Source organism: Budorcas taxicolor, chromosome 9 (genome assembly GCF_023091745.1).
Source record: "Budorcas taxicolor isolate Tak-1 chromosome 9, Takin1.1, whole genome shotgun sequence".
In the NCBI taxonomy this organism is placed as follows: Eukaryota; Metazoa; Chordata; class Mammalia; order Artiodactyla; family Bovidae; genus Budorcas; species Budorcas taxicolor.
Genome location: NC_068918.1, coordinates 39,555,104 through 39,581,788, shown reverse-complemented (window position 1 = coordinate 39,581,788; position 26,685 = coordinate 39,555,104). Strand labels below are relative to the sequence as shown.

General features: G+C 33.1%; 1 protein-coding gene across 1 annotated transcript in view; it reads left to right on the top strand.

Annotated features, from left to right (window-relative positions):
* Positions 1 to 26,685, top strand: part of GRIK2 (glutamate ionotropic receptor kainate type subunit 2) — a 726,582-nt gene that overhangs the window by 592,900 nt on the left and 106,997 nt on the right. The window contains exons 12-13 of the mRNA XM_052645572.1: positions 12,384 to 12,502; positions 16,096 to 16,313. Of these exons, the coding sequence (XP_052501532.1) occupies positions 12,384 to 12,502; positions 16,096 to 16,313 (337 nt within the window). The remainder of the gene's footprint in view (positions 1 to 12,383; positions 12,503 to 16,095; positions 16,314 to 26,685) is intronic.

Below are 26,685 nucleotides of genomic sequence, written 5' to 3'. Positions count from 1 at the left end.
GAGTTCTTATCTAGATCAAATTTATGCAATTATGTTATTACATCATAATTTAAATATGCATGTTGAAAGAATTGTGCTTAAATTGCATTATTTTGTAAAGTTTTTACACAAATTTGCTTCTATATTTAAAGCTTATCCTATTTGTCCTGTTTGAATAATTACTCACATTATTGTTGTTTAGTGGCTCCATTGTGTTGGACTCTTTTGTGACCCCAAGGACTGAAGCCCTCCAGGCTCCTCTGCCCATGGGATTTTCCAGGCAAAAATACTGGAGTGGGTTGCCATTTTCTACTTGAGGGATCAAACCTCGTCTTTTCTGCAAGCCTCCTGCATTGCAGGCAGATTCTTTACCAATGAGCCACTGGGGAAGCCCCAACTACTCGTATAATATGGTGCAAATAGGTAGATAGTTAATGGACATAGTTTTAAAAGAATAATGAAATCCTGGACTATTAATATTGAAGGAAGCTGTAGTGATGACCTGGGGCAGCCTCCTCACTCTACAGATAAAGACACTGAAGATGAAAGATAAGACATAGAGATGGTGACAGATAAGAATACTAATAGTAATGGAAAATTTTTTGCAATAATTATTTCTTTATCTCTCTATTTGTTCAACAATGTCTGCACACATACAGTCTTATGTATTTGACATATATTTTAAATTTAAAACATTTCTGATGTCCATATTTAACAGGCAAAATATTTGTGAATAATAAAATTAAAATGATAAAATTGAATGCAATTAAATTTTAAGATTTTCTTAAAACTTTAAATAATCTATAACATACTTCTAGAGTTGCAAAGGATGATGTTGAATAATGACTTCTGATTCTTGAGGAGTTAATATACATAAATTTCACACCCCTGTGGCAGTATTTTATAGATATATCAGTGAGTAGTTTAATACCGTGTAAAGTATAAAAGCACCCACTGTATTGACTGAAGGAAAGACCTATAAATACACATAAAATTTTATTTAAACTTTTAAAGAGTTAAGGAAAAAATATTTCTCTTCCTATAAATGTAATAAAAGCTATCTGGATAGTTTTAGTCTATCTGCCACTGACTTCGAATGTGCTATTTTATGAGATATTGAGTTAAAGATTAACGTAGACATCCTTTAAAGTGATCATTATTTGTAACTTATTTGTTTAAACATTTTAATAAATATATTTAGATAATTGATTTTTTTACATTGAACTTATTTTTCATCTTGAATCTAACCCAATGGAAGTCATTTTTCTTCAGAATCTGACATTTGAAGTGATGGTATCACACATTATAAGTAATACTGAACAAAGTGCCACAGGATTATATATATGTATGTGTGTGTATATATATGTACATATATATATACAAGTACACACACACTCAATAAAACAATACTGTTATTAAGTACTTATTTCCAATATTGTTCTAATGGTATACAATATGTAAAATTACAATGACATGCTCCCTTCTTTTAAACAGCATGCCATCTATCCCAATAAGTTAATTAGACTTTAAAAGATGAGGAAAACTATATTAAGTAGAAGAAAATGGAGAGAGCATTTCAGATGGAGGAGTTTAAAATAAACATAGTATGTCTTCTCCTATGAAAAGACTTATTGTCCATTAATTAAAAGTATGTTTTAATTAACAGACTGTAATGGAATATTTTCATCTGTAGGAACAGCAATAGCAAAAATGTGGAGATGTTAATATGAATGTTTTATGTGAGATATTTATTGGTTTTTTAAAATAGATTATAAGATTTTTGTTGGGATATAATAGGAAACATGGGGTTCCCTGGTGGCTCAATGGTAAGAATCTGCCTGCCAATGCAGCAGATGCAGGTTCTATCCCTGGGTTGGGAAGATTCCCTGGAGAAGGAAATGGCAACCCACTCTAGCATTCCTGCCTGGGAAATTCCATGGACAAAAGAGCCTGGCAGGCTACAGTCCATGGGGTTGAAAAAGAGTTGGACACGACTTGGCAACTAACCAACAGCAATAGGAAACATGGTGAGAAGGCTCAGCTTTCTAAAGCTTTGAAAATTGGACAGAAAAAGTTGGAAAGCAATATTGATTTCTTGTAGGATTTTGATGACAGAACTAACAATATTAAGGTCCAGAAAGATTTACCTGGTAATTATATGTAGGATGGACAAGAGAGATGGTGTTGGGAGAATCAAAAGTCAAGAAGACTTATTGCATTAGGGATAAAGAAAGTTTAGTAATAAGGCATTGCAAAATGGAAATAAAGGGCAAATTCAAAAGTTATTTTGATGAAAAATCCGGTAAACTTTGGTGATATGCTGAATAAAGACATTGAAGGGGACAGATGACTTCAAGAATATTCATCTCGAGCTTTGGAAAATGCCTAGATTATTTTTTAAATCAGTTGAGTATAGACATTGGGTTGTTTTGCTATGGGAAAGTTGACCAGTTTGATTTTAGTTGTGCTGAGTTTGAGGTATGGCTTTACAACCAGGTGGAAATCTCTCATAGGCAGCTAGAAATACAGGATAGAGAGCTGATGAGATTTAGAGAATACAAAGATGTTCAAGTTAAAGTCAGCATAGGATTATGCCAAGAATAGAGCACAGGACTGGTTTTCAGTTATATGGATAATAATCACTGTACAGAGAATCTTGAACATTATAGTTTTTGCAATAAGGAAGTTACTTTGGTTTGGAGTGTGAAGTCATATTATTGCTCTCATTTTTTTTTTGATCATCACTCTATTTGGGCATCTTCTGACACAGTGCTAACTGGCTAATATACTAAAATAGAATTTACCTACTTTTATCAAATGTGATCATGAATGTACGAATAACAGCTAATTCTTACTCCTTAAGATATATTTAATTGAACTAAATATATTTTGTTGAATTGTGTTTATTTTTTAAAATCATCTTTCTAAATTGCCCACTCATATTATCTCCTAGTTTATGTAATAATGATTTCCAAATGTTTTGTTCCTTTCATTTCTTTCTTAACCATAGTTTAACTCCATCCAATTTCAAACCCTCACCACGTCATATTACATTATGAAACCTTTTACATCTGAGCATTGAAAACACAATACAGCCTTAACTAATATCCTGCTCATTAATGATTTGGAAGGTAATTAAAATTAACTATAACCATGAAAGTCTTTTCCTTAAAAACCAATTCTTATAGTCCTTAATGTATGCATAATTAAAATATTCCAGTATGAGCTTGTATGATTCATAATCCAGTGCACACACAGTCACTTCAAGTAAAACAAATTTAATTTAATGAATAATAAGAACTATTTCAGGATATGTGTTTGTTATTGATGACTATCAACATAAAATATACAGTATCAACTGCTATAGAATATTAGTCATCTGTATTTGTCAAAATAAATTATTTAGTTTATTTAAACTATTTATTTGGAATGATCACAAAACTACTTTTCTGGCAAGAAATAGTGTTTAGAATTAATTATGCACCTAAAGTGGCCTATTTGGTAGTAAGGATTCAGAAAGCAACAAGCAATTGAATAAATTAAAAAAAAAAAACACTGAAAGTAAAATGATACTCCTCGAATATAAGGTGATCATGCCCTTTAAGCAATTGGTCAGAATCAGTTTTGATTGTTGGTAGAGCCTACTACTAAGATACCGCTCTTTTGTTTGCTGTGGAGTAAAGCTATTAGTGTTTGAGGAAACTGTCTCTATCTTAGACTTTCGGAACCATAAAAGATAAGGGGCAGGTTAAATTTTAGGATGACAAGTGCATTTTTAGAGAAGCTTCTTGTCAAGAAGCCCTGTGTTTTCGACAGATGTCAGAAAGAGAACCTAACAGCATTGTTGGATGTGGTACTTTCCCAAAGTCATATGGCACTATCTGATCACAATGCCGTAATGACTGCTAATATGCACACAAAGACACTTCAAGTTTACTTCTGGACGTTTTCTTTTCTGAAATCAAAGTTAATTAAAAATAAATTATTTTGAAAAATGAGTGTCTACTCTAGAACATTTTTTCCTCTTCCAAAATGCTAAATTAAATTCCCTTAACTTGATTTATGTCAACTCAAAGATACTGTGATGGTTCACAAAAGTTGCTGAGGCTCCTGCTTTTAGCGTTTTTTCATGGATTCAAAAATATAACTTTTCCTGACAGTGTAAGAGAAACAATATTATATTACATGTTCAAAATAGCTAGAATTCACATGGTGATGGTAAAATTATAGAGAAAACATAATATTGTAAAAATACTTTAAATTTAGGTGAATTTGAACTTTCCTTAAGGATTTCATATCTATGCATATATTATTAAATTTTAACATTTATAATGTATTATCAGGCTTAGTCGGGTGGTAAATTTAAAAACTGACATTCTTTCTGCAATATTTCTGAAATCAGAGAGTAGTTAATGCCTTTGTTAATCAAATTATGATATTTTGTTGAAAAATTTGGGAATATTTTTGTACTCCGGTGATATCAAGGCATTAACTAAATCTTAATGTTTGAATGCTCTGAATGTGCAAGAATTGACTTTACAGAGTGCAAGATATAAGTATGCTAAAAAGTGATAAAATAAAGTCTTTTTCTATCCCTAACGAAAATCAAGCAGTTTCTCACCGCTATCACAGGGAACTGAATTAGAACATAAGAATTCCCTTTTCCTTTTTGATGGGGTGTGATAACGATTGGACACTGCAAAATGAGATAAAAGGGACTTGATTCCACAGCTGACTCTAGCCTTCTTTGTGTCTTGGGAAGATCCCTGATCTGTCTAAATCTCAGCTTTTAATAATAATAATGACAATAACATTGTCATTCTCTCTGGTCATTTGTGGCAGTTCAGAATATAGCTGCACTTGTTTTTGTAATTGGCAAGTGTGACACAAACTGATATTATTGCTATTAATTCTATATTTCATTTCTAATAGTGTTTTATTTAACCTTGACTTCTTTTGAGTAAATCAAGTGGTTCTTTGGTGCCTTGCTTTAAACTTTTCCTACTACAAGGCAATCCTGCTTTTCAGAGACTTGAAAAGTTCCCACGTTATGTCTGCTCCCACAGGAGTTGTCATCAAAATGGCGTACTTTCAATAAATACACATGCTTTATCCCTTCCCTAGATTATAATCTGCTATTCTGCCCAAGTATGGGAACTCTTATAGCTAGCTCTCCTCAGGGCATTCCTGAATTAAACTAATGGTGCCTTTAACTTCTAGTAATGGAGTGACCTTAGCACCTCTCAGTCCATTTAGATCCAGTTTCTAGAAATATTCTCACATTTATGGCTATTTGCTTTAATGCTGGGGATAGTTATGACATCCACTTCCATGTTCTGCTTCTCAAGTAAGTACCAAATACACTGGTGGCTCCATGCTAACCTGTATTAGTGCAAACCTATCCTGATCACCTCTTTTGACCAAGTATGTCATTTACATGTGTCAATAAATTATATCATTTTTGTTCAGTGAATAGCTGAACATAACTGAAGTGGGGGGTGATTCTTGGAAAATTCAGAATTATTGCTGAAAACATGGGTTATAGTTATTCTGTGAACAGTTTTAATGTATATTGATTTTTTATATAGCATTTACTTGCTTCTCATTTCTTCTCTGAACAATCCAGCATCACCTGTCACTTGATTATTAAAAAAAAAAGAGAGAGAACAAATTTGGATTCCGTAACCTTTTTTGTTCAGAAGGATAATTTTATGTTCTCTTGAGAATTCTAAATTTTATTCAGTAAAATGTATCAATCATTGGATCATCATTTAAAATAGTCTATTTTCTCCACTAATCAGAGAAGTAATATTGAAGATTTGAATACCAAATTTTAGATTTTCAAATTATTTGGGTGTTAAACTGAAAAGTGTCAAAAGATCATTTGTTATTACATCCTCAGTTTAATTATATGACCCTGAAAAAAAAAACCATAGTCAATATGTAAATAGTATATAGTGCTAAAAAATTGTATTTTCATGCTAGAATGTTTGTTTATACTTGATTTTGGAAATGGTTATGTCTATTTTGTTTAAAAATAATTTCAGTTAGAACATTGTTTAATTCCCTTATTACAACCAGTTTAACCCCAAGTTTAAAATGAGGTGTAGAATTGCTGTCTCAGTAAATAATTAAGTAGAGTAAAGAAAAGCAAAAAATTCATAATATCACAGTTACTTCTGGTGAATTTTCAAAAAAGATTTGTTTTGAATTTATGATGCAGATGAAAGCTGAGGATTATTATAACAATGATGATGAACTTATGTTGAATTTAAATCCTGAAATATAAATGAGACACTTTGCAGAAAGGTCACTGCAGCTTAAAGAAGCAGCACAAAAATAGTATTCAGATATGTGAAAGTATATAGCTCATTGGTTCAAAATAATAAGTAATGGAAAAATTGTGTTCTCTACATTGGTTGTGGTAAAATTTGCCTCTGCTATAAAAAGATGTTCAAATAAATGTTAAATTAGCATTTTGCATAATATGGTAAAAGTATTTCCTCAATGAGCAGATTATTTCATATATAATCTAAATTATTTTTGATATAAGACTCTAGAGTAAGAAATCATTAAAAGATTATACACTTTTCATTAACATTTTGTAGCACTGTATAGTCTGCAAAGTGCTTTGCATATATTATCTCTCATGCTTAGTTTAGTTTTTTTTGCTCTTCTTTAGAAATAAATCTTCAGCTTAGAGAGATTTAGCAATATGTCATCAAGTACAAAATATACATATGGCTGAAACTCAAGTTTTATAGTCACCAATCCTGTAGGCATTCTTTTAGGCAATTTTTAGGCCCTAAAATAATAAAAAATATTATGTTTATTTTAAAATAAATAAAATATTAATAATGATAGTTATATTGATAAACAGCCTATCTAAAAGGCATCATAAAATTTTGAAAATAAAAAATTAGTATACAAAATGCCAATAGTAGAGCACAAGGCAATATGTAATATATAGAGATTTGAAATAACTAGGCTTTGGGAGAAAAGTAAGCACTATGGAATTTCAGAAAGGAGTAGCACAGACGCATGGCTGAGTGAGTTGACTGAAGGGAAGAGGATTTTTCTGTTAACAAGAACAGCATATACAAAGACAGTGAGACAATTGGCCAGTCTACATAATAGTTTGAATAAGGTGAAACACATTGAGTCATATTATATAGAGCATTGAAATTCAGAGGCATAGCAGGTTAAACCTGATTCAGTATTTAATAGAATTGATATGTTCTAGACAACTGGAGTTTCATGGTACAAAACTATATGTGAAGACATTTGCAAAACAAAATAGAGAAAATAGGAAACATGTAGGAACTGAGTCCTAAAACCATCTACTCAGAACTGAGATAAAGTGCATGGATGGAATAAAACAAAGAGGCATTATAAAACAAAAGTTGATACGGCTTAAGTGTATCACATTTGTATGTATTTAAGAAAGGAGATAGATTAAAATAAAATGGAAATAAGCTTTTAATCTCAACTCAGAGAAGTGCTACATCATTATAGAGCTAAAAAAAAAAAGAAAATGTGAAGGAAAGTATGGTTGAATTTTTTGGTTTTTATTTTAGGCATTTTAAGTATAAGGTAATGGTGAGCTGCCAAAGTTGGAATATACAAAAATGGATGGAAATGCTTTGAGAGAAAATTTATGGCTATAAATTAAGAAGATTTTGTAATTATCAGCACAGGAGTTCGAGCAGTGAGTGTGTTAAGTCATTAAAGAGGGAGGAAAGATCTGAGAGCCATGATTTAGCCAAAAGGGATCTCCTATTAGTGGAGCAGAGAACAAATAATCAGGAGAACACATCACAGAGTTAAAAGAGAGGATATCAAAGGGCTGGCGTTCAGTGAGAATTTCATTAGAAGTTGCAAACTGATTAAGTGATAGTCTTAAGGAAAAAGATGATGCATTCAAAAAGACTTACAGAGATGGAAGCATAGGGTGAAGGAGATATTAAGGTATAGAGAAATAGGAGGATTATAATTTTAGATGTATAGCCTGAAATTGAAAAGGAAAGCGAGGTAAAAAGATCTTCAGAATAATTCAAATATGCTTTAGATGACCACTAGGTTTAACACCTTGTGCTAGAAATTGTAGGAGACACAAGATTAATCAGATACTGCATTTGCATGTACTCATTCACAATTAATAAAAGGGGGGAGATATGTGTATTAAATTATAATGAAGAAACCAGGTTATGATAAATGTAACTTGAAGCTTTTAGAACTATAGATATGTAAAAATGAGCAGAGTACCTGAGTCATTCAAGTACTGGTTAAGCTTCTTTAACAAAGATAGCCAAAAATACAGTGCCTTGATTCAGAAAGCATTTATTTCTCCTACTGTGCAGCCTAGAGGAGTGTAGTATAGGTTCCTGGGGCATCTCTGTCATCCTCAACCCAGGGCTTCTAATAATCTGTAGGCATCACCATTTCCTAAAAGAGGAAGAAGGCAAAGAAAGTCCAAGGCAAATATCCTTAAAAAGAATTCTCAGAAGTTATACACATCACGTCTGTTCATATTGCAAAGGCTCATATTTAGTTACATTCAAGGGAAGAAAGTATAGTTTTATTATGTGGACATCAATGTTCTTAGTAAAACTCAGGCAGGACAATGAATACTTATGGGTAGTTACCAGTGTCTACCTTAGATACTTCAAGAAAAGATCAGGAAAGGTCAAACTAAATGATGGCAGTGATTGGAATTGAAGGGTGGATATAGGCTTTGAATAGTGGAGGGAGTAGAGAGGATATTACAGGGTAAAGGACAAGATGATCAAAGAAATGGGTAAGAATCAATATAGGATTTTGGGGGAAAGTGGCCAGAGGCTGGTGAGTAGGAAAAAAAGCAGTAGAACATAATCCTGGACTGGTATTATGGAGCACAGTGCAGAGGATCTTAAATTCCATGCTTAAATGTCTGGGTATTTTGTATGTAGGCTGTAGGCATGATTAAAGTTTTGTTTGTATCATTTTAAAAATTATTCTACATGACAGTAAACTGGGAAGCAACATTTAGAGCTTTTAAATTTGGAATGCAAGGTGGAAAGACTATCTCGGAGACAATAGCTACAGAGTATGACAACCTGAACTGGTAGTAATGCCAATGGAAATAAACAGGGAAGGAGGAGAGGAGGAAATGAAAGTCTTTCTGTAGGGAGACTGATTTAAATTGACAACTGAGGGCTTCCCTGGTGGCTCAGAGGTTAAAGCGTCTGTCTGCAATGAGGGAGACCTGGGCTCGATCCCTGGGTCTGGAAGATCCTCTGGGGAAGGAAATGGCAACCCACTCCAGTATTCTTGCCTGGAGAATCCCACGGATGGAGGAGCCTGGTGGGCTACAGTCCACGGGGTCGCAAAGAGTCGGACACGACTGGGCGACTTCACTTTCACCTTCACTTTGGAAGTCAGTGTTAGGAGAAATGAAATGTAAAGAACAGAAGTTGACTAAAATGTTCAGGATAAGTGAACTAAGGACTAAGAGCAGGACCTTTGTAACTTGATTTGGGAATGCCAGCAGGTGATGCTATTGACAGAGACGGAGAAGACAATAAAAGGGAAGGATTAGGGAGAAAGATTGTGGGTTCATATTGAACATATTAGCATTGAAAAGTCTATCATCTGGTCACTGGAAATTCACTTTAGATCTAGGAAGTGATTAGTGTTAAATATAGATTTGAGGTGATTGAAATTTTTCTGATGGGCAGAAAAAAGTGTGGAAGTCAATCGAATTTTTAAAAATGGTGAGTCAGAAGAATTAGAAGGAAGAAATATTGACTCAAGATCTGTTGGAAATACAAAGGAAAGGGTTAAACATCGCAGTTAATCTTAGATGGGAGAGGTAATTCAGTTTAGGAAAAACAAAACAAAACAAAACAGACTGGAACTAGAATCAGAGCTGTGTTGACTTCAATGTGAGGGAGATAAGCAGCTAAAGGACAGTGCAAGGCCAGTGAAGTGTGTGTGTGTGTGTGTGTGTGTGTGTGTGTGTGTGTGTGTGTGTGTTGAAGGATAACTTACATCACACTATTAGAAGAATGTTACTGCATCAAATGGAGACAGAAGAAAAGCTTTCTGAGTGTCACCATGAAGAACAATTGCAAATTCAAGTTAGATAGCATTTTTGTTAGGCTAATTCCACCTCTTTTGGGCCCGCTGGAGATCTTCATGCTAAAGTAAAAAGCAGACAGAGTGGAGAAGGTGAAAGGTGTACATAATTTGAATTTAAGTATTAGTTTGTCATACATTTTTTCTTTTCTTTCAATTAAATTATATAAAAATCACTCACTGAGGTAATTATTAGTCTCTTGAAACGAGTGTATTTCCAGATTTTTCCTCCATACTTTTTCCACTTCTCCTTCCACTTCCCTCCCTCATTTTTCTTTCCCTGCCTTCCTTCCTTCTTTTCCTACCTTCTCAGAATGAAAAAATATATGTATATTTTTATATGTACATGTAAAAATACATGCACATATGGAGAGGAAGGGCAGAATCCCCCATATTTATACTTCCATTTCTGCAACCCCCAAAACTACATCTCCCTCTCCCCATTCAATGGAATCCCCTGAAGCACTTATTAAATTCAAGGGCTTATGGGATTCTGTGTGAAAACCAGAGATCTTGATTAGGCAGGTTTTACATGCTCACCCTCTGTGGTTATGTTTTTAAGATTTGTCATGTACAAGAACTAAATTGAGCTTTTACAGACCAGCTTTATGTTTATAGCTGATATACTGTCAACAGTAGGAAAAGAAAAGTTTAATTATCCAGGAATCAGAATAGGAGTCAGAATATGTAACTACAGGCAAAGTCACATTTTAAAATATTTATTATTTAAAAATAGAGTTTATATAACTTATCCAAGGCCATGGAGATGCATGGTCCAGCTGCAGAGCCTGTGATCTGATTACTAGATCACATTTCTTCTGATGAACAGTAAATTGTTTATGGATAATTGAAAATTAATAATATTTTTCTTTTTTAAAAAAGACAGTCTTGGATAAAGTTTGATGACCAATATTCTAATACTTTGAAGTACTTTTAAAAATGTATATAACTATTTTTACTAGGGTAAAAGTAATAAAGGCATTTAAATAAAAATAAAATGTTTACAACCAAAGCTATTTCTACTTCAGTCAGACATAACAGATCAGATCAGAATGTTTAATTACTATCCAATCAACCTTTCTGTTCAGTGTGTCAGTTTAACTTAGAGAACCAAACAAAACATTCCTTCGTTTGTCAATGATAGCCTATTAAAACAAGGGTGTTCTAAAAATTGCATTAGGAGGATGTAAATGGTTTGTTTGATCTTCTGAATTTTAATATGTCAGAAAGACTATTGTGAAGAAAATTGGGCTTTTTGAAGTGACAGATACATTATTCAAATAACTTTGATTGAATGCAAGATTTTTTAATGCTTTCATAAAGGGCACACACACTAATTTTGATTTGTAAAAGAGTGGCTTTAAAATTTGAGATATTAGGGAAAATATTTTGTTTATTTTTTGATAGTACCATTAATTGAAAAATATATCTGGATTATAACTAGGATAAATTATGTGTACACATGACAATTTATAAAGTTCTTGGTTTATAGTTTTCAAGAGATTGTTTATATTTCTAAAACCATCTATAATTGGCTTCAAAAATTAATTGTCTTAAAGCAGTGATTCAAACTAATTGTAGATTTGAAAACAAATAATATGTGGATACCAGTGTCCATATGCATTCCTGCTTCTCATACTACTTTGATATCTTGCATATTGCCAGCCTCTCTGAAACACATAATGAAGTCAGAAGCATATATAAGAGTGTAGTTCATTCTGATCTGGTTCTATTTGGATTTGAGTTTGTCACACATAAAGATATAAATCCATGGTACTGTATTCTTTTGTGAAAAATAATTATTCACTGATTACTCAATCTCTTCCACTTTGGTAGTTTCTATAATAGCATAAAAAAATTCTGAAAGTGATTTTGTATCATTTCTCCTGTTTTTAACAGGTTTTCCACAGTTTTAAAAATGTTTATTTCATACCTGTTTGTTTTCTTCTTTAATGAATTTCTAGTCTTTAAAAAAATTTTGTTAATCCTTCTCTTGAAAAGCCTACATCTTAAAAATCTTTGTTTAATGATACACAGATTTTTCTCTTATGTCATATATGGTAAAGAAATGCTGCTAATCATCTTAGTATGTAATCAGCTGATAAGGATAGGTATCTTTAAAACCTAGAACTTGCTGTCATGAATATGAAATTATACTATAAAAATGCTGATTTCTGGTTTCTGCTTAATCTTACCTGTCTTTCTGTTTCTTTTGCAGCAAAAATGCTGGATAGAATGTCTTCTTACTGCCATTTAAATATATTCTTTTCTTCTGTCAATTACCACAGGTTTAGTCCCTATGAGTGGTATAACCCACACCCTTGCAACCCTGACTCAGACGTGGTGGAAAACAATTTCACCTTGCTAAATAGTTTCTGGTTTGGAGTTGGAGCTCTCATGCAGCAAGGTATACGATTCAGCCTGCTATTTCCCTTGGGCACCATGTCCCACTCTTTGCTGGGGGTGACAGCTCTTGCTGGCACAAGTCGCTTGCATGGGTGCCTCTCTGCATGTAACCATAATCCAGCTTCTCCATCTATCTGATGCATTTAGGCATTCTCAAATCCCATCCAAGGGAGATTCTGAGAAAATAATTAGCTTTTGCAATTGCACATAACGTATATCATCTAACTTTCTTAACCTATGGTAGATACATTATCTCATAGATAACTCAGCTAACCTGATCCATTAGCTAGAAGCTGCGTTTAAAGCACTACTAAGACTGCATCTTCTTGAGACAAGAATACAGTGTATTGCTCCTGTTTCTTGTTTCATTTTGATGTAAAAAATTCCCTTTCCTATCAATTCTTGATGACTAGATGCCTTTGTATTGCATGATTAGTAAATCTATTGCATATAAATTTGTAAAAATAAAATTTTTAACCATTTAGAGTTACCATTACAAGTAAAATATTAGCTGCATCTGATAGTATATAAGAATATAAAGTATTGCATGCTCAGAAGTGCATGCAAAAATACTCTTTCATAATTATTTAAAAATTATAATATTAATGTTAAAAGTAAAGGCTACATTTCTTAGAAAATGATATAATATATGCAATATGTTTTAATGGTATATTTATAACTATGAATTTATTATTTTAGTCTCAGTTCTCCCAAGCTGTTTTTTTTGCTGCTGTGATTTCTTTTATTAATCTTTCAATATTTATATAAAGTTCAGTAAATTAATATGTCAGACCTACTACTCAGTATAAAAGATTTCAAAACCAGACTATTTTATGCATTTAAAGTGTAATATTTTTAAGTTTTAAAATTTTGTAAATAAATCAAAATGCCCTTTAACAACTGACAGTGACTGGATTAAGGAAAGAAAACATACTTATTTGTAAGGGTTACCACACCCATATAAGGGTTTACCTTAAATTTTACTGGTGTATTTATGATCCACATTGAAGAAATTCATTTGGCAATTGCATTACAGCACTGAAGAAGAGAAAATTTATTGTTAAATTATAAATTGTTAATAAAATAGATACTTTGCTTTTGCATGTTTAATATTATGCATAAATCCATTATTTCTGACGGTTTCATTTATAAACTACTTCCTAAACTAAAAGTAAATATTTGCATATTAAAAGGAAAAAATTAACTTAAATTCATGTTGCAAGCAATCCTACTAATGAGATAATTTTTGCTTTTAAAAATATGAACATCCAGATATATATGTATTTAAATCTGAAACTTGAAGGTTCAGAGAACTCTTACATAAACTAATTAAGTGAGTGGCATCTCTTTCTAAATAAAATGAATAATCAATAACTGTATTTGCCCTTTCCTACATTTTGAGTCCAGTGGCTTTTTTTCCGCCTTAGATTTATTTACAGTTGGAAGATAATATTGGAGTTATCTTAAAAAATATAAACGTAAATAAAAATACATCATATGAGACAGGAATCTCTTCGAGGTAGCACTGGATTATGTGATTTACCCAGGCACATTGCTAGTAACCTTCTAATAACTAACTCTGATAGCCTGGAATGAATTATTCTCATAGTAAAGATCTAGCCATAATAAAGTTTTTAAAATTATTTTTCCTACCACTTTGAAAAATAGTATATTATTTTTATGTATAATTTATAAAATATTTGGATATTTTTGAATTTCAATATTGGTGAGATGAACTTGATATTTATAAAATCTAGCAATAAGAAATAAAATTATATCTAATATCTCTAAAAATGATGACAAGCAATCCAAGCAATGAAAAATTCAAATGTACATTTGCTTTGCCACAAACTTCACTGCTGGTGGATACATGAAAGAGGAACCCATACTATTCTGGCTGATGCCCAGCTCCCCAGGAATTAGTGGGATATAGTGCTGGACATGACGTTACCTTGAGTACATGACAGTCAGCCCCTAACCAGGCTCTGATTCACAAGCCTAAGAGGTATTCACTTTAAGTCCTTGGGTAAGATATGAACTTGTGGTAATTGGGCCTTTTTTGTCAAATGTCTCCACTGTTCTTTTCTTTCTCAGTCTTGTTTGACTTTATTGGTGTTGTTGTTCAAAAAAGAAAAAGAAAAGAAATGGTAGACTGGGCAGCCAAAGCTGCTGATCATGGTGGGAATATTTTAGTGTTTCGGTGTCCAAGTGTGTGTCTGACAGGGCCTAGGAGCAACTACATCAGAAAGGTACTTTTCTGTTTTATTTTGTTTTGTTTTTCTTACAGAGTGGTAGGCAAGAGTCCGGAGCTGGAGTTGGCTGTCATGTCCAAGTCTGTCTGCTTTCTAAAATGTTGTTTGTTTGTTTGAAATTGGAAGGGTAAGATGAACTGCAGTATAAGATGGACTGTTTTGCTAGAACCAAGTCATGATACCACTTCTTTTCAATGTTAGCATGAATAATTTGTTGTATGTTTAATGCATATAGAGATATGTTATCTTACTGTATTCGTTATTATATTTAAAAATATATAAAACATGGAGTCCATCTTTACTTCATTCCATTTTACTCAAACCTTATTAAAGTTAATTTATTTGTAGACAATGCTTTCTTGATTATAGGTTCAAAATGATGAAGGGTAAATAGTAATATATATACATAAATTTTGTATAATTTTCTTATTAAAAAAGTTATACATGCTGATATTTATACATTTACATATTAAGGCTATAAATAACATGGTAAAACTAAAAGACTCAATTTAAAAAGTGTTAGAATTTTAATGTATATCTAAATTAATTAAAATTAATAATAATCAAAAGCAATATGTAATGATCAGATCTCATTCTCTTATTAATACCATGAGCAGACAACTCCAGCCACATATTGTACTATAACTATGAAATTTGTATATATGTGTAAAGATAAATTTATGCCATTTTAACTATTTATTCTTATTCTGATTTCCCTCACTGAAGCTAACTATAGTGACAGGAGACATTTGTTTATGCATAAAAAAATAGTTGACTACCTATTTTAAAATAAAAACTGGACTGAAGCCCCCTGGCTCAAAAAATGTGAATAACTGAAATTGTTTTCATACATTACTTTTTAAAATGGCAGTATAGACAAGATTTTTGAGCTTCATGCACATGAATAATGAAACTTCACATAAATAAAGCTTGTTATGAAATGGATCAAAATGTACATTAAATCATTTCTTCTAAAACCTGCTTTTTTATAGAATATAAAAATCTATCAAAGTAGTTTATAAACAGGAGAGATATTCTCCATTCTAATGCTATTTTCATAAAGGCTATCCCGTCATTACTATGTGATTCTTATTTTGTACTGTCTCAGGTAGAGCTCAGTCTCCTGTCACTATATGTAAGCACAGATGTCCCAAGAGACATGCTATCTGAAGTTAGCCTCTGCTCTCCCATGGGTTGTTCCTTGCTTACTAAAGCGATATGTAAATCTATGATTTAAGCTTTTATTACACAGTGATTCCGTTCTTCCACTGTGACCAAAAGTACCTGACTGCTGATCAAATTCTCTGTATTCGTCTCACCTTTTCCCCCCAATCTTTGTTAGGTTCTGAGCTCATGCCCAAAGCGCTCTCCACCAGGATAGTGGGAGGCATTTGGTGGTTTTTCACACTTATCATCATTTCTTCGTATACTGCTAACTTAGCCGCCTTTCTGACAGTGGAGCGCATGGAATCCCCTATTGACTCTGCTGATGATTTAGCTAAACAAACCAAGATAGAGTATGGAGCAGTAGAGGATGGTGCAACCATGACCTTTTTCAAGGTAAGTCCTACTGGTTGTCTAAAATTTATGTATTAAAATGATAGAATACAAACAAACCTTTTCTTGTTAATGAATGTAAGAGCATAGGAACGTTGTTATTTGTAGAGAATAATCAGTAGCATATTTCTTATGGGATGGAGACATATTCAACTAAATATATGGTCATCAAAGCAAATCATTTTAATACTTGCAAATGGCAAGGAGTTGTTGCTTTATAAGTATTTCATCTTTGTTTGAAGGAAAATCTGTTTAGAAGTAACATTATTTTCCCCACCAAGGTTTTGTCATTGAATGTAAATAGACAAAGTAATGTATGTACTGAAAATTGAATAGTGGGAGATTCAGACTCTACAACGTGTGGATATTCCAGAAGAATAAAATGATTACATGTAAGAATGTTTTCCATATAGGCATTTCTTTTTGTTAAGATGAAACAGGTTTTATTTGTTGAGAGCCTACAGAAATACAAGGAAAATAAGCACAAGCAGTTCCTATTCGCTGGACAATCATCCATCTAATATTCTGGAAGGCGTAGAATCTCAAAATGGGCTACCCCGTTGGCATGCAGTGGTTTGCAGCGGGGAAGTCCGTTACACATTTAAGTGGAAATTATGGTGGCACCAAATTCCAGGTACATAGCATCTTGTCCTCCTCTATAATATTCAGATTGTCTCCTTACTTCCACTGATCTCATTGGGTCAGAGTAGAGCCAATGAGGAGATTCCACTTTAGGGAATCAGTATTATGTCATAATTTATTTTCTATTTTACTGAGTATTTTTATATTGTTTGTAATTTAGCAAATTTTTAAGCCTTGGTATTTTCCTTCATTGTTCACACAAATGCAATTGTCAGTTAGAGTGGACAGAAGTGGTATATTGTTTTTCTCTTTAAAAAATAATTGATTCAAGATATAAAATAAATTATTTCAACAAAACTCCAGGCAGCACCTGCCAAGTACCAGAAACTGTGCTACACATTGGGTATTCTAGAGCAAATAATATCTAATTCTCACTTTTAAGAAACTTATAGTTTGTTGCAGACCGGATCAGCGATCATATAACAGGATTTTATATGACTTAACTTGACAAATAATTATATAATTTTCTTTGTAAAAATTCTTACCAAATTAAATCAGCTTTTTGGGCGGTTCTGGAGATCACCAAATACCTAAAGAATGAAATCGATTGAATGTTTTGGTCAAATCCACATAATTCTTAAAATTAAATTGCTTTCAAAGAGAATATTTTTAATGGCTAGCTTAAAGATTGGATGCATATTTTACATTTAATTGGAAAACTATTATCATTTAATTAAATTTATTGAATAATCAAGTATGAGCAAGTCATTGAGATCAATATGGTGCTTTTTGATTATATTAATTGCAACTGATTATTTTCCCCAATTGAGTATTAAAAATTAATACAGATTGTTTTTCTTATTAAAAAACCTTTTTTAATATAAAAAGAGACTAGCTGTTGAAAATTATGAATGTATATCATCAGTGTTAGTAACTTTGTAAAGAGTGAGTATGTGGTGCATTTAGATTATCACAATATTCGAGGGACTTTTGAAGTTGAATTTGTACAATAATGCATATAAAATACTAATGCAAGTGGTCTGATACCAGAAGTAATAATTTTAGCCTCACAAATACTTCAAATTTTGTTTTTATTTCCTAGATTACCTACATATCCTGTTTCAAAGCTCTTGTGTATTATAGCAAGATACACCTCTGGAAAAATCACTGAAATTTTTCATCTTTTCCCCATCTTTGAGCTTATCTCTCCGTTTCTTTTCTTTACAATCTTTCTAGTCTTCTGGTATGCTTTTTGTTGCTGTTGTTTTAGTTCAGTTGCTCTCTTGCAGTGTCATTTTACCTAACTTCACTTTTCTTTGCTGCTCACTTTTCTTCTTAGTCTTTCATCTCTAGTTTTCCTTTCTCACACATGGGAGTGCCTCTAGCACCCAGAGAAAATTGATGTGAAACAACTTTCTGTTTTTAGCAGCACAGACTTTCTTTCTATAAAATTGAAGCCTTTGGAAATGTGCAATAGTCACAATAAAAGCCACACAGTGATAATCACTAAGGTGACAATTATGTTGATAGTTTTATCACATGCTGACATCTTACTGTTGAAACTTGAAAAGGCATTAAAATTTAAAAGGATACAGTATTCAGTAAATGTTGATTTTTCTTTAGTTATTTTAGTGTATCCCTAAATGATACTAATTTCAGCTACATATTTTGGCTTGTTAAACTATATGCTTATACCAGCTATTGGTATGAAATTTTGTTCATAGGAAATCTCCTTTCCTGGTGGCTCAGAATATGCCTGCAATGCCAGAGACTCGGGTTCGATCCCTGGGTTGGAAAGATCCCCTGGAAAAGGGAATGACAACCCACTCAATATTCTTGCCAGGAAAACTCCATGGACAGAAGAGCCTGGTGGGATACAGTCCATGGTGTCCCAAAGAGTCAGACATGACTGAGAGATGAACACTTTCATTTTCTATACCAGCTATTAGTATGAACTAAAAAAAAAAAAAAATCCCTACCAATCTGGAATTGAAGCAATTGCACACTCATTTTGAAATTCTACAGTGAATCAGAGACTATTGTGTGTAGTGAATTTACATCTGATACCATTATTTTTTTCTTAATTAACAGCAATGCATACAAACACTCTAGGAAGCACCCTTAAGGCATTGACTTTCTAAAGGAATTTCCATCCTGTTTTTACTAATTGAGTAAGACCCTGCTGCTAGCTAATTGTTCTGGAACAGCTCAGTTCCAAAATTTATTTTAAAGAATGGTAAAGTTGTATTACTGCAAGCAAGAGCTGGCTCAAGATATCTGGGTTTAAAGGAGGGGTGAGTGTTCAGTATTGCAAAAACAGAGTTACACAGTCATTCTACAGCACTGAACAATTCTTTTTCCAAAGAACATGCCTGACTTTGTTCATTGACCTTACATGTATACTGTTATCAAGAAGATTTCATTATCTCCCCTATATCCATTACACGCCACACACATTCTCTCCAGGGATAAATGTAAAGCAATGACTGGGAAAGTAACTCAAAATTGAGCAGATGGTGGTTCTTCATTGTAATCTCATGTAAAACAATAGAAAGCTATATGACATCACCAATATGTTCATAGTCATATTTAGATAATAAAATAGCTGAGGGCCCAGGGATCTTATTGAAAAACAATAAAGTAGGAGTCAAACCATTCTTCTCAGAATCTAGGTACTTGGTTTAGCCAAACTATAGCCTCACCCCAACACAATGTAGAATGTTACCAAGCAACTAGCATATTCTTTTCTCCTTGAAGTATAAAAATTAGGAGAATGAATACATGTAGATTATCAGCTCAAAAATAACTTAGCCATAGCCTGTAGGTAGTATGGTCTCTTTTGAGAATCCCTAGATTTTCAAAGTGGATTGTGTATTTTACAAATGATGCTGAAATCACCTTGTTTCTGTGCAACTCGTGACTCAGGTTTTTCAATTTCTACAAATTTTCTCTCTGAGTTTGGTCTCCCTGAAATCTCTGGTTTTGTTACATATACTAATATAGTCTGTCTTTCCTAAAGATATCACAGGAAATATGTGTCCTCTTTTATAGTTATTAAATAAATTCTGCCACATGTTGAAAGGACATTTAAGTAGTATCAAATATCTAATGTAAATCACTTTATACTTCTGAACCTATATTCTACAATTTAGAATAGTTAAGAGGGAAGGAAACTGGAATCAGAGAAACCTGAGCTTAATTCCTAACTCCACCATCTACTATCAGTGGTACATAGTTAGGTTTCCTTTACAGCAGCAACTCACTTTTTTTTAAAGCAAATTCTGTACAGTTATCTTTTGGAACAATGAATATTCCATTCATTGATGCAACACCTGTGATAAAGGATTTTAGCTGTGTTTAGAATATGCGTTTACTTTGAAAATTTTTCTATTCTGTAGAGAGTTGGAAAGGTTTCTTCAAAATATGTAGCCCTCTGTAGTATTTTCATTTTAGTGAAGTCGCTCAGTAGTGTCCTACTTGCGACCCCATAGACTGTAGCCTACCAGGCTCCTCTGTCCATGGGATTTTCCAGGCAAGAGTACTGGAGTGGGGTGCCATTGCCTTCTCCAGGGGATCTTTCCAACCCAGGGATCGAACCCGGGTCTCCCACATTGTAGGCAGATGCTTTATCAACTGAGCCACCAGGGAAGTCATCATAGTAACAGGCCTCCCTGTTACTCTATTTTCATTTTAACCTTGGGTTAAAAAATCAATTTATTCAAGCATGTATGAAGGTTACAGAGTTAGGAATGCAAGCAAATGAATTAATACATCTGGGAAGGGTAGTTTTATCTTTTGTTACTTAGAAGCAAAGAAGGTATTATTTTGTTTCATTTTTCTTTATGCATAGCTTCCCTCTTTAGAAGAATTCAAAGTACATTCTAAATGCCAACTCATTAATCTTGCCAGCAACCCCTATCAAGGTAGGAAGCAATTATCATTATGCTCATTTAACAGATGAGGAAACTGGGCCATGGAGAGGTTAAGTGACTTATTAATTATGAAACCAATAACCAAGGAACTCATAATATTGACAATAAAAGTAATAGCCAAAGACATCATGGCATAACCATCATTACTCAAAAGAGCTAAATGCATTTGTCATTTGGGCTAACCTACATGACCTCAACTATTTGATCATATTAAGTTTCTAAAATATTTGCCTTAAACCATTGGGGCAGATACAACTATAGCATGTTCGGTATAGTCTACTACTTATTCTAAGCTTATCAGTTCAATGGTCTTCTAAAATTAAATTATGCTTGGGTGACAGTATAGGTTTTTAAGGCTGAATTGCTTGCGTGGCATGCCTGTAATGATTTTCTGAAAGCTTGACTGATTTTTGCTTCTTAAATGCCAAGAGAACATAAGTAATTTCTGACTCAAGGGATAGAATGTAAAAAGTTGACAGTTTACTGCATGCACTTAATAAATGGATTTAGAAACTTACTATTCATAGATCTTAATTTGTACAAAACATAAAGTCTGTTATTTTTATTGAGAATAGTGCTGCTAATGGAATTATAATATATTTTCTATAAAGAGACTTATACATTAGGAAAGTAAATTCTTAACATGGCATCTATAGTTATTTTTCAGATCAAAAAGTGTTTTCTGAAATAAATGTTTATTTTCCCCTTAAGTTGATGGTAAAATACTTGGGAATTTCCATTTTGCATATTCAGGAAATTGACCTAGAATAGTTTTTGAACATGGCAAAGGTATTTAACATTAGTTTTGAATTTATTTTATTTATTTTTAGTTTTTATACAATCAACATGCAGCATTGTGTAAGTTTATGGTGAAAAATGTATTGATTTGCGAGACATATGTATTGCAGTATGGTTACCACTATAGCGTTAGACAATGTCTCAGTGACATCATAATTATCATTTCCTTTTTGCAGTTAGAACAATCAAGAGCTAGTTTCTTAGCAACTTGGAAGTTTATATTGCAGTATTGTTGACTATAATCATATGCTTCACATTATATCTCCAGAACTTATTCTTTAATGACTTTATATTTTTTTATGGCAAATTCTTAGTTAAGCATGGTGATCACAAAAAAAAGTTCAATAATTATTTGCACATGGATAGAAATTGAGTATGATTTTCATTGTGTAATAGATTTACTATTTAATATATTCTAATGATTTCTACCATTATCCAGAAAGGATTCTTTGACAATATAATAATTGGAAAAGTCATATGGTACTTTAGTAAGTACAAGGATAACTTCTTAAATATTTGCTCAATCTAAGGATTGTCCACTTTATTTAAGGTGTCACTAACCAGCATACAGCTTTGTTCATAGTTAATTTAACTTATTGGAATCAATTTATGCTTAGTAATGATACCCCCCTTTCTCCTTAATAAATTAGAAAAAAGGTCTCAAATGTTATTTTTCTGTCTCACGTGGGAAATATTTTCTCTATAACTATAAAATAATTTAAAGATAAAATATTAATATGAGAATAGTTATATTGGCATCAAATTTTGTGATTAAAATTTTTTACTCATTGGTAGAGTATGCCTCCCTATGTATGCATCAAAAATTCTAGACCAGCAGTCCCCAACTTTTTTTGACACCAGAACCAGTTTCACAAAAGACAATTTTTCCACAGACTGAGGTGTCTGGATATTTTCAGGATGATTCAAGCACATTACATTTACTGTACACTTTATTTCTGTGTACTTCCCTGGTGGCTCAGAGATTAAAGCGTCTGCCTCCAATGCGGGAGACCTGGGTTCGATCCCTGGGTTGGGAAGATTCCCTGGAGAAGGAAATGGCAACCCACTCCAGTATTCTTGCCTGGAGAATCCCATGGACTGAGGAGCCTGGTGGGCTGTAGTCCACGGGGTCACAAAGAGTTGGACATGACTGAGTGACTTTACTTACTTTACTTATTTCTGTTATTATTAAATCAACTCCACATCCAGTGATCAGACATTAGATCCCAGAGTTTGGGGACCCTTGTTCTAGACCATAGCCCAGTAAAGTTAGTCATGCTGACTACTTTATTAAAACTACTTTATTAGCACTACTTTAAATCATGGGGCTATTTTTTTTTAATCTACTGAAGTCCTAGAAAATATGGCAAACTATAGGACTAAATCACATGCATAGCATATGGAAATATGGTCTTGTCTGTGACAGTCATATCACTGATGAATAATAGTCTTGGTTTTCATTCAACTTTTCCTTTACAAAGGATAGAGTCACTATTTTGTCCTATTGGAATACCATCTGCTAAGTTATAAACATCTTTAAAATATCCATTCATGTACGTCATTAGTCTCAACCTATCTGTACATTAGAACAGTAGAATCACTTGGGGAGCTTTCAAAGAGCACTTCTCTCCAAGCCAAGTGATTAAAACTTTCTTGAGGCAGGATCCTGAGCATATTTTTTATAACCTCCACCAGTGAGTCTAATGTGCAGAAAGAGTTAATTTGATATTTAAATAGCCCCTTGTTTATTGGTAATAATTGTTAGTAACTAATTACATCCACTTCTACTTCTTTCAATTTACAGTAGGCATTTTTCTCTTCTGCAACTCAGACATTACAAAATATCAGACAAAGGCATAAAATGATAATTCTGCTGACCACATTCTTCTTTTAGATTATTTACTTGAATTGTTTAAAGCCTTTTTCAACAGGTTTGCTGAGAATAAATAGTATAGTTACATCTTCACTTTTGACACCATTCCTGGAGGCTCTTGATAGGTATGCGTAAGAACTGTCTTGGAGCAGGATGAAGAAGGTTAGAACTTTCTCCTGCTCAAAGAAATATGCTGGGGTAAATGCTGATTTTTGTTTGTGTACCTAAAAAGTTGAGAAAGCATATGTTTTATGGGAACTGAGCAGTGAATATATTCACCTTTCCTTTATAAACCTTTATTGCAGTTTCTTCTGTCAAGGCAGGGATGGAGGGGCAATTAAAGAAGAGACCTATAACAGGGCATACTAGAGTCTTGAAAGGATTGTGTTAATACATGTGACTTTTCTGTTTTCCTAATGGGGAGGAGATTAAGAAGAGATGAAATACTTCATACCATGTGTGTGCCTGCTGAGTTGCTCAGTTGTGTCTGACTCTTTGTGACACTATGGACTGTAGCCCACCAGACTCCTCTGTGCATGGGATTCTCCAGGCAAGAGCACTGGAATGGGTTGTCATTCCCTCCCCCAGGGGAACTTCCCAACCTGAACCATTTGAAATTTGGGCTCATGCAGTTTTCTTGCCTGAGCTTATTGTACAATTCTGTAATATTTGGTGAGCCACTGTCACTCCTTTCCTTGTGGACAAAAGAATGTACCTACATTAATGGATGGGAATAAATTATTACATAATTAAAATTGAAGTCTTCCTTTGTTTCACTATAATTCTTCAGTATCCCCCTAGAGATCTAAACTGAAGCAAAATGTTTCTCAAACCTAACATTCTGCTTTATCTTGGGGAATAGGAAAACCAGATAGTTTAAATCTTGGCCAAAATCTATTCTTGATAAGTTGCTTGCAAGTTACTACCTGGGCAATTACTCTGTGGTTATTCAGAATAAATAGAGACTTCGTTTTAAATTTTTTGTTTACTTTGTGTATTCAACTTTGGGGATAATTTAGTTTACTTTGAATTTTTTTCTATAAGCTTAGAAGAGTGAAACAAAACTTACAAGTTTTGTATGATTGAAAACCAGCATATCTGAGTAGTCAGTTTAGATTAGTGATTAATACTATTACTGAAATGTTCATTTCTTCATGTTGATATATTCTTCATCAGATACTTTTTTCTAGAAATAAAAAAACACAGATTTTTGTAGCCATGTTATTTCTCTGACTCTCCAAAATAATTTTTTTCTCTATTAATGATATCAGGATATTGATTGTGGGTAATGGATCATTGTTAACATTAGTTTAAATGCTAATATTTTGTTTAATATTATATGGTTGGTATTTTTGAAGTGTTTTTGTATTCTTTTCAGTTTCTAGTATGGCTTTGATATTAATTAGTCAAGTTTGAAATATTTAAACCATGTATTTATGATGCATTTAATTTATTGGCAGAATAAGGGAGTGATTTTTACCCAAAGAAGTTGTCTCCTTCCCCCATCCTCATCTAACACACAATTTATTGTATGTGAGGCCCGATCCTATGTTTATTACAGGGATTTGCATAAGGCCTACAGAAAACCAACACCATTTTACTATGTTCCCATTGCAAGAAATAAAATGGTGCCTTTGAGGAAAGCTGCTTCATCAGACACTAGTTTAGCATGCCAAGTTACAGCTATCAATGGTGAGACAGCAGATGTGAAGGCTAGCTGGCATCAAAGCATATGAGTCAAAGACTTCCCTATGGGAAAGAAAGTGCTCCATTACACTTTATCTATCCTAAGAAGAGTGGTTCTGTCAAGCTGTCTGAAAATTAGAATATGATGGTTTTTATTACCCAAGCTCTGCCAGAGTGAATTCAGTAGTTAAAAAGTAAGCGATAACACCATTCTGGGAATTATAAGTGATTAGAGTTTCAATGTATTTAAACTCGGAAGGAGCAGCCACTTTTATTCTAGCTTCTGTGAAATATCAGAGACAAAAATTTAGTCTCTAATTGTTAAAGTTTCACTATGTACCAATAAAGATTTGCAGCACTTGAATGAAAGAAACAAGTCATGCGTTCCACTGAAGTGTAAAGTTTGAGAAACAATGTTTTAATTGCCTTGGAAAGCAAGTATGTGGAGCTCCTGTTATTCCAGGATAGCTGTGGTTCTCTCTCTCCTTTGCCTTCCCTTCTCTGCTCTGTGCAGGGACCACTCTTGCTATTTGTGAGGTCAGAATGGCAACTCAAACACTGCCTTGTACCTCATCAATCGTAGGAGAGAGGGCCCCCCAGGGAATGAGAAAACTTGAAAATCAGTTAATATAGTGATGTCGAGCTGACATGTCAAGTGCTGGATAATGATAACAGTTGTCACTGTAAGAGTTTAGAGCCACTGGTTAGGCAAAAATTTGAAGGAAATTCAAGAAAGACGCATTTTTGGACACACAAAAACCAGGCTGATATAAATATAGAAAAACCCATCATGTTTTATTTCTTAAAAAATAAAGTGATGATTTCATCCAAATACATAGCCATATACAAGAATGATTCGAAAGCAAATGTATGAACAAAAAATCCAGACTCTCTGTTATGTAAATGTTTTTAGGAAATTATATTTATTGGCATTGGGGCTAAAAGATCTATTAATCATGCTTACTTTTTATGGGTTTTTTGGGGGGCATCCAACTTTAAAATATCATAAAAGACATATTATTCTATTCCTCTGGATCGTCTGTTGATTACAGAGTGACAACACTGAAACCTCTACTAAATCCAAAATATCTCTGGCAGTTAATGTTCTTGATTTTTCATGCACTGTAATGTCTCTTTGGAGAGAAGCTGTTCTTTCCTTACAAATGGAATTTACACTAATTAGAATTTTTGGTCAGCTGAATTTTCTTTTGTTCATTTGTGCCTTATTCCTTTCCCAAAGTCTGAATAACAGTAATATCACTTTGTTCTTTGATATTAAGAGCTGATTTAAGACATCACATGATTGTTGAATTAGTCCTTTCATTATATCATAAAGTAAAATGAAGTTTACTGTTACTGCTGCTGCCAATGGTTATTCCCCTTTGGAAGCAAACATAATGAATGGTTATGAGTCCTTCTGACACTCAGTGATCTGATACTCAATCGTCATGCATATTCACAAGGAGTAAAGAAGTCATAACTCATTCCTAGTTTTTTATATCCT